The 11973-nt window shown below is 49.8% G+C and overlaps 1 protein-coding gene across 1 annotated transcript in view; it reads right to left on the bottom strand.

The window, feature by feature from the left end:
- Positions 1 to 11100, bottom strand: part of PRDM6 (PR/SET domain 6) — a 99238-nt gene extending 88138 nt beyond the window's left edge. The window contains exons 1-2 of the mRNA XM_011358302.2: positions 10521 to 11100; positions 1047 to 1354 (exon numbers count right to left, since the gene is read on the bottom strand). Coding sequence (XP_011356604.1) covers positions 1047 to 1354; positions 10521 to 11100 — 888 coding nt within the window. The remainder of the gene's footprint in view (positions 1 to 1046; positions 1355 to 10520) is intronic.
- Positions 11101 to 11973: the final 873 nt, after the last annotated feature.

The raw sequence follows: 11973 nt of genomic DNA, 5'->3' as shown, positions 1-11973 counted from the left end.
TGCTGCAGAAATAACCCATTAATGAAGCCCTAAGGTCTATGCTAACTTGGTTGCTAGCATTACGGAAGCTTTCTTTTCTGACTATTCCCACTCCATTATATTGCCCAGCCTCAGTCAGATTTACATATTGCCCTGAAGGATAAGACTTCTAGAATCTTGTATCTCATAAATAACTCCACAAGTAGGAGGTAGTTAATTAGTGGGAGTATTACCTACTAGCTAAGGGTCGGTCTTTTCAGGAACAGACCTCAATAATCAACCTTGAAGTTTGGGGAGAAATCTCATGTTAACATTTTCAAATAGCTTGTTGATTTTTAAGTAATAGTGTCAGGTAAGATTGTGCCATTGAAGTACTGTCATTGATTAGGTTATTCCAAAGTGTTCGCAGTTTACCTGTTTTGATTTTCTATCTTCTTAAAGATTGCATCGTTGTACTTTGTCAGAGAAGAACCAGAATTTGTGATTTCTGATTCACAATACTATGTATAATTTGCTCACTTCGGGCACCTTGAAAGTTATGAAATATGTTGCAGTCTCTCAGATTCAGTGTTTACAGAATTGTTTTTAACTGACAAAATGAGCCTGACTTTTTCCTATTTATACTTATGTTCTTCTTGACCAATGTGCAAAAACATGTTGGAAGAGCTTAGAATGGGACACAAAATTCACTTAGCTCACACCCCCAATGTCCAACCTCTTCTGTTCCCTCTCCTCATCTGGTTTCTCTTTTTCTCAAGACCCTGGGAGATCAAAGATCAAATCCATCCCAGCTGGAATAGAGGCTCATTAAAGTGATTCTACCTTCAGAAATCTGTAGGCCCAGTCTTTCTGCCTGGCTTGCTGTTGTGTCAGACCAGGCTCTGTACCTCCTTACAGCAGATGCTACGGACACCAGGTATTTACATGACCAGAGAAATTTATTCACCACTATAACTCTCTAGGAAACAAGGGAGGCTCTCACAGAAGTCACCACCCTCCAGGAGCCAGACTCGTTACTGGCCAAAGCTCTGGCTGGGTGGCAAGGTGCTGGGCAGCGGGTGACTTACCTCCCAGAGATGCTGCGTATTCCTGACGGCGCCGGCCTGCACTTTCTCCGGGGGCAGGAGTACACCCTGGAAGGGCCCAATCCAGGTGCCCTGCTGGATCCTCTGTGCTGCACAAATGCCGTAGGCCAGGCCCGGCACGGTGCTGGTACACAGGCACACCTCCCGCGGCAGGTCCCGCAGCCACTCGGGCAGCTCTGGAGGGGGCGCGGCGGCTGCTGCGCTGCTTGTGCCCACGAGCCGGCGCAGTGAGTGCAGTGGCCCATGCATTGGGCACTCTCCGTTGCGGTTGTCCGCGCACATGTCACAACCTGCCGGAGACACGCAGCAGGGAGGGAAGGCAGAGGTTAACCCGTAGCTCTGGTGGCTCGTCCTTGGGTAAACCCCTGAGGATATAGCATCCCCGCCCAGATAAGCCACTTGTTAGGGAGGTGACACGGTGAGGGATCCGAGGCCATTGGGAGTAGGGGAAGAGGTGAACCCGAACTACTCTCTCGTAATTCACCGCATCTAAATCCTCTTGGTATTGGGTCAGAACCCCAGGCGCCCCAAAAAGCCTCATAGCTGAGTGGGGATGGCGTCGTAGTTGTCTCCGCAAAACCAACGGCTCGCAGCTTCTCCCAGTCTCTCTCTCTCCCTCTTCCCTTCCGTCTCTAGGCCCTCTCACCCTCGCCCCAGTTCCCGAGGGTTCTCTGCTGAGTGTTTCGAAACCCGTTTATCGTTGTACTATGAAGAAAGCCCGACAAAGAAAGCCCATCATTTGATCAATCTGATATCTCGGGAGACATTCTACATTGGCCGCCTGGATATATTTGGTTGACCTCTTTTTACAGTTATAGGAGAGACTTTAAAAATCATCAGGGCAGGTGGGTGACCCATCTGTCACGAAGCACCATTCCTATTCCTCTGGACCCACACCCCCAGCGCCGGAGAGCGCCCCAAACACCGATCACCCAGGGAGCGCTGGAGGTTCTCCTCGAATGTCCCGGCAGCGCCCACGCTAGGCACTCCAGCCAGGTGGGGGACAGGTGGGAATGGGCGAGGAAAAAGGGGCTGTTCACTGGCTATGCTTGCTGCCAGCTCTTCCCAAAAAACCGAAAGGAAACGAATAGCAAATTTAACGATGATGGTGGGGAAAGAGGGGGGGGGGTGGTTATGGGTCTTTAATGATCAGGATAATGGTTCAATAGAGAGGGCCCCAACTCCTGCGCAGGCAGTTGATACCCAGGCCAAATGAGATCTTGTCTTAAAAACTGAGCGTTGATGTAAAGCGGTCTCTTTCCGCCGTGTTCGAGAGTTACCAGCGCTCAAGGGGACCCCCACCTTCCAGTCCAGGCTGTGGACGCCCAGTGTCCCTCGGTGTTCGAGAGTTACCAGCGCTCAAGGAGACCCCCACCTTCCAGTCCAGGCTGTGGACGCCCAGTGTCCCTCGACTCAAACTCGGGGTAAGAGGCCAGCCGGCCCCAGGAAGCAGGGCCTGCGGCAACCGCGCTGTCGAATCGCAGCGCCCTCCGGGTTATTAATGGGCCTGGCGGAGCCGCTGTGTCTGCGCCCAGGCTGCCGGACCTGCCTCAGGGAGACCTTCTCGGCGCCTGCCTGCACGACCCGGCCTCCTTGGCCCAGCCTCCCTGGGTAGCAGCGGTGCCCTCATGCAAAGGAGCCCTGCGGCACTGGGCGCGTTATCAAGCAAATCCCAACAGGCCGAGATGGCGAGCGCTAGGTACGCGTGCATGCGCCAGTGCTGAGAGAACTGGGGGAGGAGCGTTGACCTCGGGCCCTCCGGGCACCTGTGCCTGGCCTTGGTCCCAGCCAGTCCTGGTGGGTCACCTAGGATGTGCCCTAGTTTAGCAATTCATGCTAAAATAGATGAATTGCTCAAGGAACTTGTGATAAAGTAAGTTATTAAAGAACTTTTCCACAAAGGAACACCTAATCGCAACCCAGCAGAGTAAACGAAAGCTGGAACCTTCATTTTGCCATTTACTTCACAGAGGGTTGAGGGTCAACTTTGTGAGCACCCTATCTCAACTCCTCCCAAGAGAGCCCATGGAATGAGAAGACCTTCTGACTGCCGCTTCTTGGATGATCTTCAGACTTCTCAAGTGAAAAGCAACGACCTGTTTCTGCAGGTAGTGGACTGTCCGTGCCTCTGAAGTTTTATCGTACAAAGGCCCACCCTCTTTCAGTAACACAGACTTCCAGTAAAAACTGTGCCAGGCTCTGCTTTTGACTCTAGGGCCTAGATAGAACATATTCCCAGCCTATTTGCATGTCAACCCTTCCAGAATACATACACTTCACATGCCCTTTGAAGCTTCAGACTGTGAAAATAAAAACTTTAAGACAAAGGGGGAATGGAAAGAAAGACAATAAAAACTCATAATCACCAAGTTCCAATTATGTGCTAGGCACCTCTCTTGACTCAAACAATCACCATGTTATCTAAGTGTCATGATTCCCATTTTGCAGATGAGGTAACTGAAGCTTCATGAGCGGTGTAACCAAGAAGCAAAAACTAGAAAGTGGTGGAGAAAGATTGTCAGGTCTGCCTGACTCCAAGGCCTCCAAACCTAGAGATCTAGGAAGATTAATGAGAGCCGGGAGAATTTTATATACAAACTTATAACTCAATCAATAGAATTGAAATATTTCACTAAATTCACTATTTGGGAGCCAAAAAATTGCTGTAGCATGATTGAATTACAGAGATTTCTCTCTCTCTCTCTTTCCCTTTCCCATACTCTTGAATTTGGAGTTACAGTAAGAGAATAAATTGAAAAATAAATAATGTCCATAATTTTGGATTTTAGTGCCTAACCTCAGAGACGTCTTTTCAGCACCTCAGCAAAAATAGCTTAAAAACAAATGACAATAAGCAAAGGCAATATGCCCTTAAAAATAAAAATAAATCACTCCAGATTTTTTTCTTAACTGACTTTCTCTTTCTGATTGGCTTAATGAAACAAAAGATGAGAAGCAATAGTGTTTATTATTCACTCCCCTAACAGTTCATACCAAAAATTCTGTCAAGTTCTGACATCTCCACACCATGGAACATCACACCAACCACATTAGTAATAAAATAAGGAGCAAAGTACCAATTCCAGCCACCATTGCCACAGACAGCAAGCATACTCTTGAAATTTGTTATACATGATAACACTATAGATAGCCATTTCTCTAAGAAGTTCTCTAAAACTATCATCTTAAATTTCATTCGTCTCCACGAAGTGTTGGGAAAAAAACTTAATAGTTGCATTTTGCAGAGTGAAAAGCTGAGATTCTCGCAATATTTGGAAGACTACCTACATGTTAGTTCCACAACAAAGCAGACAAGGCCAATCCACTTTAATTAGTCCACCCAACATGAGTCTTCTTAATTTGTAAAACATTTCATGCTATATCAAAATATTCTGACAGAAAAGGTGACCGATTACATCAAAATACAAGTTATACCCTCATGTTATTTTTTAATATAAAAATCCTCTGCCACTGAAAACATTTGGCTTCTGACTTATGTCTTAGAGTCCCAAAGGAGCTTGAGGATGTTTAAAACAAGTAATTGATTACTTGAGGTTGACAAATGTGGCACAAGTAGACAAACATCCTAACAGAGTGTTTTCTAGACAGCAAGCTATAAACACCTACATGAAAAGATCTGAGAAAAAGGTGGGCTAAATGCCCAAACTATACACGTATGTACTATATATAATACATATATTACACACAGCATTCCATGCCAAGCAATACATAATACAAGTCTATTTGTATTCATAAAAAGGAGGCAAATAAATGTTCCTCCTTTCTCTCAAACTCAGGGTATGTTTTTGTACAAATTCGTAATCATTATTCACAAAGGGTTTTCTATATCTGTGAGAAATATCATATTCTTCAAGCAAGATACTTCAAAATGCCATTTTAGCATTATGGAATAGAAGGGACCAAGATTCCTTTTCTATCTTGAGCAGACTTGTTAATGCTCCTGTTTCTGGGTCTCTGAATAAGGGAAGGAGCTATCATTAAGTTAGAGACTTGTTCACCTACTGACTTCAGCAGGCCAGGCCAAGTGGAGTGAAGAACAGACTTTCACTCTTCATTTGATATCCTTCTGTATTGCTGAATGTTTGTACAAGTGCATATACTACTTTCATAACTGAAAGTGGACCTATTTTAAGGTAAAGGGGACAAAACAGGCCAGGGTTTTTTTTTTTTTTCCTAGTGTTTTAATTTGTCATGCTAGGAAAGGTATAATATAAAACATTATCAGGCTTTTTTGGTTTCTGGAGAGGCCTACAGGTGTGTGTGGGTGCAGGCGGAGTTTCGACTCATGGGAAGCACCCAGCACTGGCAGGACGGTCCTGGGGTCCCCAAGGCCTCCCTGCGGCCTTCACCTGTCCTCTGGAAAGGGAACCAAGAAGCTACTAAAAAGCCTGCCTCCCCGCCTGGGCAGCGGTAACCGCTGGGCAATAAATTCTCCTCAACCACCACCAAGGTCACAGCCCTCAGTCCCGCAGGTCGAGCCCTGCGGGGCCAGGGCCGGCGCCCATCGATCCCCACCCGGTGACGCTGCCCCAGGAGTGCCGCCTGCTGGCAGCGTTGAGTTCACTTAGGGCGCGCGCAACCAAGGCGCAGGCTGCAGGGTAGAAGGGAGCTGGGCGAAGGGGCAGATGCAGGCAGAGCCAGTAGCTAGGAACCTCCCGTACCAGGGTTCAAGCCTCCCCGCCCTCCCACCCCCGCGCCGCATCTAGCAGGCATTTCCCTCACCCGCCGCCCCCCTCCCCATTACCCTCCAGCGCAACTGGCTAGACGTGGTGGCAATGGGTGAAGCACTGGATGGGCGGCCAGGCCACTGGCTAGAGGTCCCCTGCACCTAGTCTGCATTTCGAAGGCTTCACCCTCTTCCTGCCACAGAAGGGCTTTTTCACAAAGCCAGACGTGGCTGTTGCCACCGCACTACTTAGCACCACTGCCCTGTCACCTATCAGACTGCGGTCTTCCACCTGGCAGTGGTATTCTAGGCTCCTCGGATAGGGTCTGCAAGCAGATCCAGAAGAGAGGCGGGCTATCCCAACCACCAGGAAAGGAAGCTGATTGGGGTCGGGACACCTTCGGAGACCAGGCTCACTCGGAACCTTCTCGAAGACTCTCTCTAGGCGAGTTTAAATCCCCTGGCGAATCCCGGAGGTAGGGAGATTTTCTCTGCACGGCCTCACTGCCAGCTGGGCCCTGGGACCAAGAGTGAGGGACAAAGTGGGGAGGAAAAGAAAGAGGAGAAGGAAGGGAACGTAGGTTTTATTTTATTTGTCTCCCGATGACTGTATTAATAAATTAAATGGGAGCGCCTGTGTGTGCAGGTGAGAGAATATTGCACAGAGATAAACCTCGCCGGCCCTGCCCCTGCGGGGCCACCATATACAATGTGGAGATGATGAATAGGAGGCGTGAGAGGAGATCGAAGCGGGTCTGAGCTGGCTCCACTCGCTCCTACAAAACTATAGGGCAATTAATTGTGGCTTGTCCCCTCATCCTTCATCTCCTGGTGGCACATATCGATGGAGATTACTGCTGATGGACCATTTTATCACCTTAAATAAACAGTCGCCACCTCTTCTAACCTCAATCTAATATATGGCTCTATGTTCAGTTTCAGGGCGCTAGATAAGGAATGATGTAAAGTAACTTAATCATGTGTGTTATGGGATGGGGCTGGGTCTGCACACAAAAAGAGAGAAAAGAGAAAAAGAAAAATAGAACAACACAAAAGCCCACACACTGACGCCCAGCCTTCCTCCCACCAGGGACCAGGTCTGAAGTCTAAGTCGCTCACTGGCCTTTACAGAGGACGCTAGGCGGGAGGAGTGCCTCCGTGGCAGAAAAGCCTGCTGGTGGGTCACTGGGCTCTCTCTCCAGCTTCCCAAAATTGACCTGCGTTTTCCGGCTGGGTGGGAAGAGATGAAGAAAGTTCAGAAGTACTCGCTCTCTTTTATCTCTTTCCCTGACCCCTCAACCAGACGAATCAGCTTTGGGCCCAAATTTCCTTCTCTCCCCAAACCCTTGAAGAGAGTGGCGGCTACCAACTGGAAAGCCTCTGGCCCTACCGGTACACCTGTGCAAGTGCCCCATTGCTGTTCCTGGTGCTGTTCCCTGTGTAGCAGGGCTCCCCTAGATCGGGAGGAGATAGTTGTTGAGTGTCCGGACTCTTGGCAGAGAGACTTGGTTAGGGTTTAGCTCCCGCCTCCCTGCCAGGTACCCGGGGAGGAACAGCTTCACAAAAAGGTATGAAAAAGCTAATTGGCTCTGCCTTCTCCACACAAACACAAAAGTCAGGTGTTCCCGGTGGCCACCTCTCACTACCTTCCAAGAGTAGTGACAGGGTCTCAAACAACACACCAGCACCCGCGAAGAGGCCACTGCCACAGAACCTGATGGAATCAATGGCTTTAGGCAACCCGTCAGGAAATGAGGGCAGTAATACAAGAAGAAGAAGGTCCCCATCCCCTAATTATATTACACACTGTCCCATTGGACTTTAAAGAGATGAAAGAAGAGGCAGCTAAGCATTCAGAGCTTCAGTGGAAAGTGTACTTCAACCATTGAATAAAGTGAATACATGAAGTTAGACAACAAAAATACACTGGAAGAGCCCACTCGGACTAGAATATATTGGAAGAACTCACTCGGGCTGGAGTGTATAGTTTCTACTGTTTTAAAATCTTTTTGTGGAAAAGAGCAATAAGAACCTTAACTATGGCATTCACTATAGTGCCAACAAAGTCTCAAGGTGAAACTACTGTTACTGATTCACAAGTGTTACTAAGTTGCTGAGCCCAGGCAGAAAGTTACTCTTCTATAGGGACTAGGGAAGGAGGTCCCTTTCTTTGCCTTGTAAGAAAGACAAAATGACTCAATACAAAGTAACAAAATACTAAGTGATCACTGAGTTCTTTTAGAAGGAAATGGCAAAAGACTAAAAGAAAAACGAGAGGAATCTATATGTGAATCTACATGTAATAAATTAAGAGGTGCTTCCCTTCCCTGCCTTTCCCACTCCTCCCCATTCCTCTCACATACAACCTGGGAAGGGGGAGAAGCTCTGGTTTCTACCTTCTTTCAAGTAACAAATATACCAACTTCCCCTGCCTAGGGAAACAAAATTTCTCACCCTTTTTGATTTGTTTTGAACTCCTAGTTGGATTAAACTCAATCACTTCTCACTTCATCTTTGCAAAACACCTCCCCGTGGTTTAAAATGAGTGCCTACGCTTGCCCAGAGAGTTTCTGAAAGAATGGGAGACCTTGTCTTTCAGCATTACACAGAGCAACCTCGGCTTTCTGTTTTCTTTCTCAACTGCCCTTTAATTAGGAAGCAACAGTAAAGTGTAACTTTAATAGAACAATCTGACTTCCTTTCCCCTGTCTTTTCTCCTGCATTTTGCACATTGAAGCAGTCCGTTCACTCAAAAGAAAACACCAGAAGACTAACACAATAGGAATAATTTAAATAAATCATACTTCATTTCCTGCAGCCAGAAGAAAAAAAAAGTTACCTAGGCAATAAACTGGTTCAAATAGCCACATATAATTAGGAATCTACCCCAATTCTTTCTCTGATTAGTTTAGATTTTTCTCTGGTGAAAATATATTGAGCCTCAAGACTGCTTCGTAAACAGTATAAAGGAGTTCAAAACACACATCCAGACCTTTGGGGTGCACTGCTGGTGTCTTTTCCCGCACTGATTTCATTAAGAGAAACTGCAAACTTGGTGAAGCACTCTCAGCCCACTGTAACTTTACTTAGCAGTAAGAAATGCCTTCTCCAAAGCACTTATCTTTTTATTTCACATTGTAAAAGAACTGCTCTGAAAGCAACACATTCAAGAAATTCAGTAGGAGGTAAGTCTTTTTTGAAATCCATTACAATATAATTTTTACTTTTTTCCTGAAACTCTGAAACAATCGTCTTCTTAACTATGGAACAAATTCGAGGGGAATCTCTCATTTTAAACCAGCACTTTACCCTCACATTTTAGAAAGGAAAACAGTAAATACAACTGTTCTTTTTGTTAGTAATAATTATCTCCAGTAGAGCAATTATGTCCCACCATTATGAAAAGATTAATACACCTTAATCACTAAGCTCTTGTCCAGTGTTTTCTATCAAAGTAATGACTTTAGGGGTCCTTCGAATAACTATAAACTGAACGTATTTTGCTTTTACAACGAATTAAGAAGTTCTTTAAGCGGTAAACATTCTGCAAGAAGGTACTTCAAAACAGAACAATAATAAATGTTTATGATCATCGTACTTCATACAAAAGCTAGATGAAGAAATATAAGGAAGAAAATGGTGAGCAAATGCTGGTCTTTCAAATCCTGTATTGCTTTCAACCTGACTCTCTTAATCGGCTTAGTATTCTCTCCGGGGTCTCTGGAAGTATATTTAGAACTTATGCCAACGTGTTATGTGTAAACATGTCATAACTTTTGAAATTACCAAAAAGAAGCAAATATAAAGCAATACACATTCTTAGTCTTTAGTCTTTGCTCGAAAATCTCAAAGTGGAACTGTACTTGTGATGATCGTTTGAAATTATGAATATAGAAACCGAGGCTGGATGAGACCTGATGTTTAATTAGGCATTTGCCATTTACCTGGGAGACAAGGACAGTAAGCTTCTTATACTAAATTACTGTCACCCAGTTTTTTAAAGTAAGTAAGCTAGCAAGAGTGGTTACGGATTGCGAACGTATCAGAGTCAAGGGTGAACAGAGAATGTGGGATCGATCCGCAGGGAAAGCCCCTACCCTGAAGACGGAAATTTTTTCTCACTAAGCAGCTGGCATTTTTTCTTTCCTTCCTTTTTAAAATAATTATTAGACCTAAGAATATTGCCTGCCTGCGGGGAGACACTGACCCGGTATCACCCAAAACTACTCCTGCAAGGCCAGGCCAGCCAGCAGCTCTCGGCCGTTCCCCCAAACAACCCCGCGGCTCGAAAATGAGCTGACGCAGTTAACTGCAGAAGGAAGGTAGGAAGGAGAAACAAGCCCCGGAATCCACGCTCTCCAGAAACTCTAAGCCTCTCTCTTGACCCCGCTATGGCCTGGCCGGCCCGTTCTCCGTACTCTCCTTCGCGCGCTGCCCGTAGGACCCGCCAGGGCACTGTCCCGAGGGAGGGTGGAGATCTGAAAGCCCCAGCCAGCAAGAAAGTCGAGTCCTAAAGACTAGGGGCTGCGAAGCAGACCATGAGGGGAGAGGAAAAGGTAACTCCGAGGTGCCACTCGGCCACCCCATCGGTTCTCCTTCATTCTCTAACGTCAGAAAACTTTTGCCACAGTGTTCTGGGAGGTGCGGGCCCGCAGCTTGGACCAGCCCACTACCCGGGGTCCCTCTGGTCCAACCCGCCTCCCCGACGGGCGCCCGCCCTGGACGGCGCCAGCGCTGCTAGAGAGAGGGCGCGGGCTGCGGCTACGTACGGTTGTTGGGGTCGCTGGTGTGCTGGTTGAGCGGGATGATCTCCATGCGCTGCTGGCCGTACAGGTAATAGTCCAGCTCCTCCGCGCTGCAGCGGAAACGCGGGGCGCCCCGGCCATCCCCTCCGCCGCCGCATTTGGAGGGCCCCGGGCCGGAGGAGGCGCCGAGGCACAGGTCCTTAGGGGGCAGTGGTTCCGCGGCGACGGCGGCGGCGGCCAGAGGCGCGAACACAGGCAGTTGCGCCACGGGCAGAGCCGAGAGACCCGCCAGCGCGGCGGCGGCGGCGGCAGCGGCGCAGGAGGAGGCGGAGGAGGCTGAGGTGGAGGAGGAAGCCGGGGTGGAGGAGGCGGAGGAGAGCGAGGCGGGCCGCGGGCGCAGGCTGTCCGGCGGAGGCTCAGCGCGCTCAGGGGGCGGCGGCGGCGGCGGCTGGAGAGGCTGCGGAGCGCCCAGGGGACCCGCGGCGCCGCCGCCTTTGAGCGGACCGCCGCCGCCGCTGTGCGGGAAGAGTTGCTGCCAGTGCTGCAGATAGGCTGGATCCACTTTGAGGAAAGCCGAGCTGCCGGGGTCTCCGGGCTTCAGCATGTCCGACGCCTCACGCTGATGGCAGAGAGCAGAGAGGAGGGTGCGCGTGAGCCGGGCCCAGGGCCTGGAGAGAGATAGGAGCGTGCAAGACGGCCGCTGAGACCCTGCGGGAGCCAGAGCCCTTGGCTTCGCCAGCGGCAGCCCGGTTCGGTAGCTCCCTACTCTCAACTCCGCTGGGACCCAAAGTTTACTCTGAAGCCGCGGCGCCGCACGGAGGGAGCTGTGTGCACGCTGCTTGGCCTCGCGGCCAGAGGCTCCGAGCTCTCACCCTGTAGTGGCGGAGCCGGGTGCGAGGGTGCTTCCCCGCAGAACTCGGCTTCGGGACGCTGCCCCCGCCCTTAGCCGGCGCGCGGAGCCGACCCGAGCCGGAGTGGCGCAGCGCCCGAGCCGCGTTGGCCTCCGGCGCTAGGAGGCGGGTCAGTCTCGCCCCCCCCCCAACCCCCCGCTCTTGCACACTCTACAAATGCCCGTCCTCAATGTCTTCTTAAACCTATGGACCACCTCCCATCTCCGGGGCCCAAGACCCACAGCCCCAGACCGGCCTCGCCTTACCTGAAAACTCCGAGCCGCCAGCGCGTACGTGCGTGCGTGTGTCTCCGGGACCGTGCGGGAGCGTGTGCGCCCCGGGTGCGCTACATGCCCCTAGGCAGCGCGGGAGGAGAGCGCTAAAGATCCTGCCACCGGGACCCCTGCAGCGAGCAAGGGCTACGGAGGCCCACGGAGAACGCAAGAGCAGTGCCGCCCGCCGCGCGCGAGCGCGGGCGGACCCGAGCTCCGGACGAAGCCGCTGTGAGTTGCTCCGCTGGGCCGCCACCGCGTCCCGGCTCCCTGGCTCCACGCTCTGGCAGCCTCCCGGCTGGACACGTGGGTTTT

This window comes from Pteropus vampyrus, unplaced genomic scaffold (genome assembly GCF_000151845.1).
Source record: "Pteropus vampyrus isolate Shadow unplaced genomic scaffold, Pvam_2.0 Scaffold39, whole genome shotgun sequence".
Classification (NCBI taxonomy): Eukaryota; Metazoa; Chordata; class Mammalia; order Chiroptera; family Pteropodidae; genus Pteropus; species Pteropus vampyrus.
The sequence above is the reverse complement of the archived record's forward strand: the minus strand, read 5'-3'. Positions and strand labels throughout refer to the sequence as shown.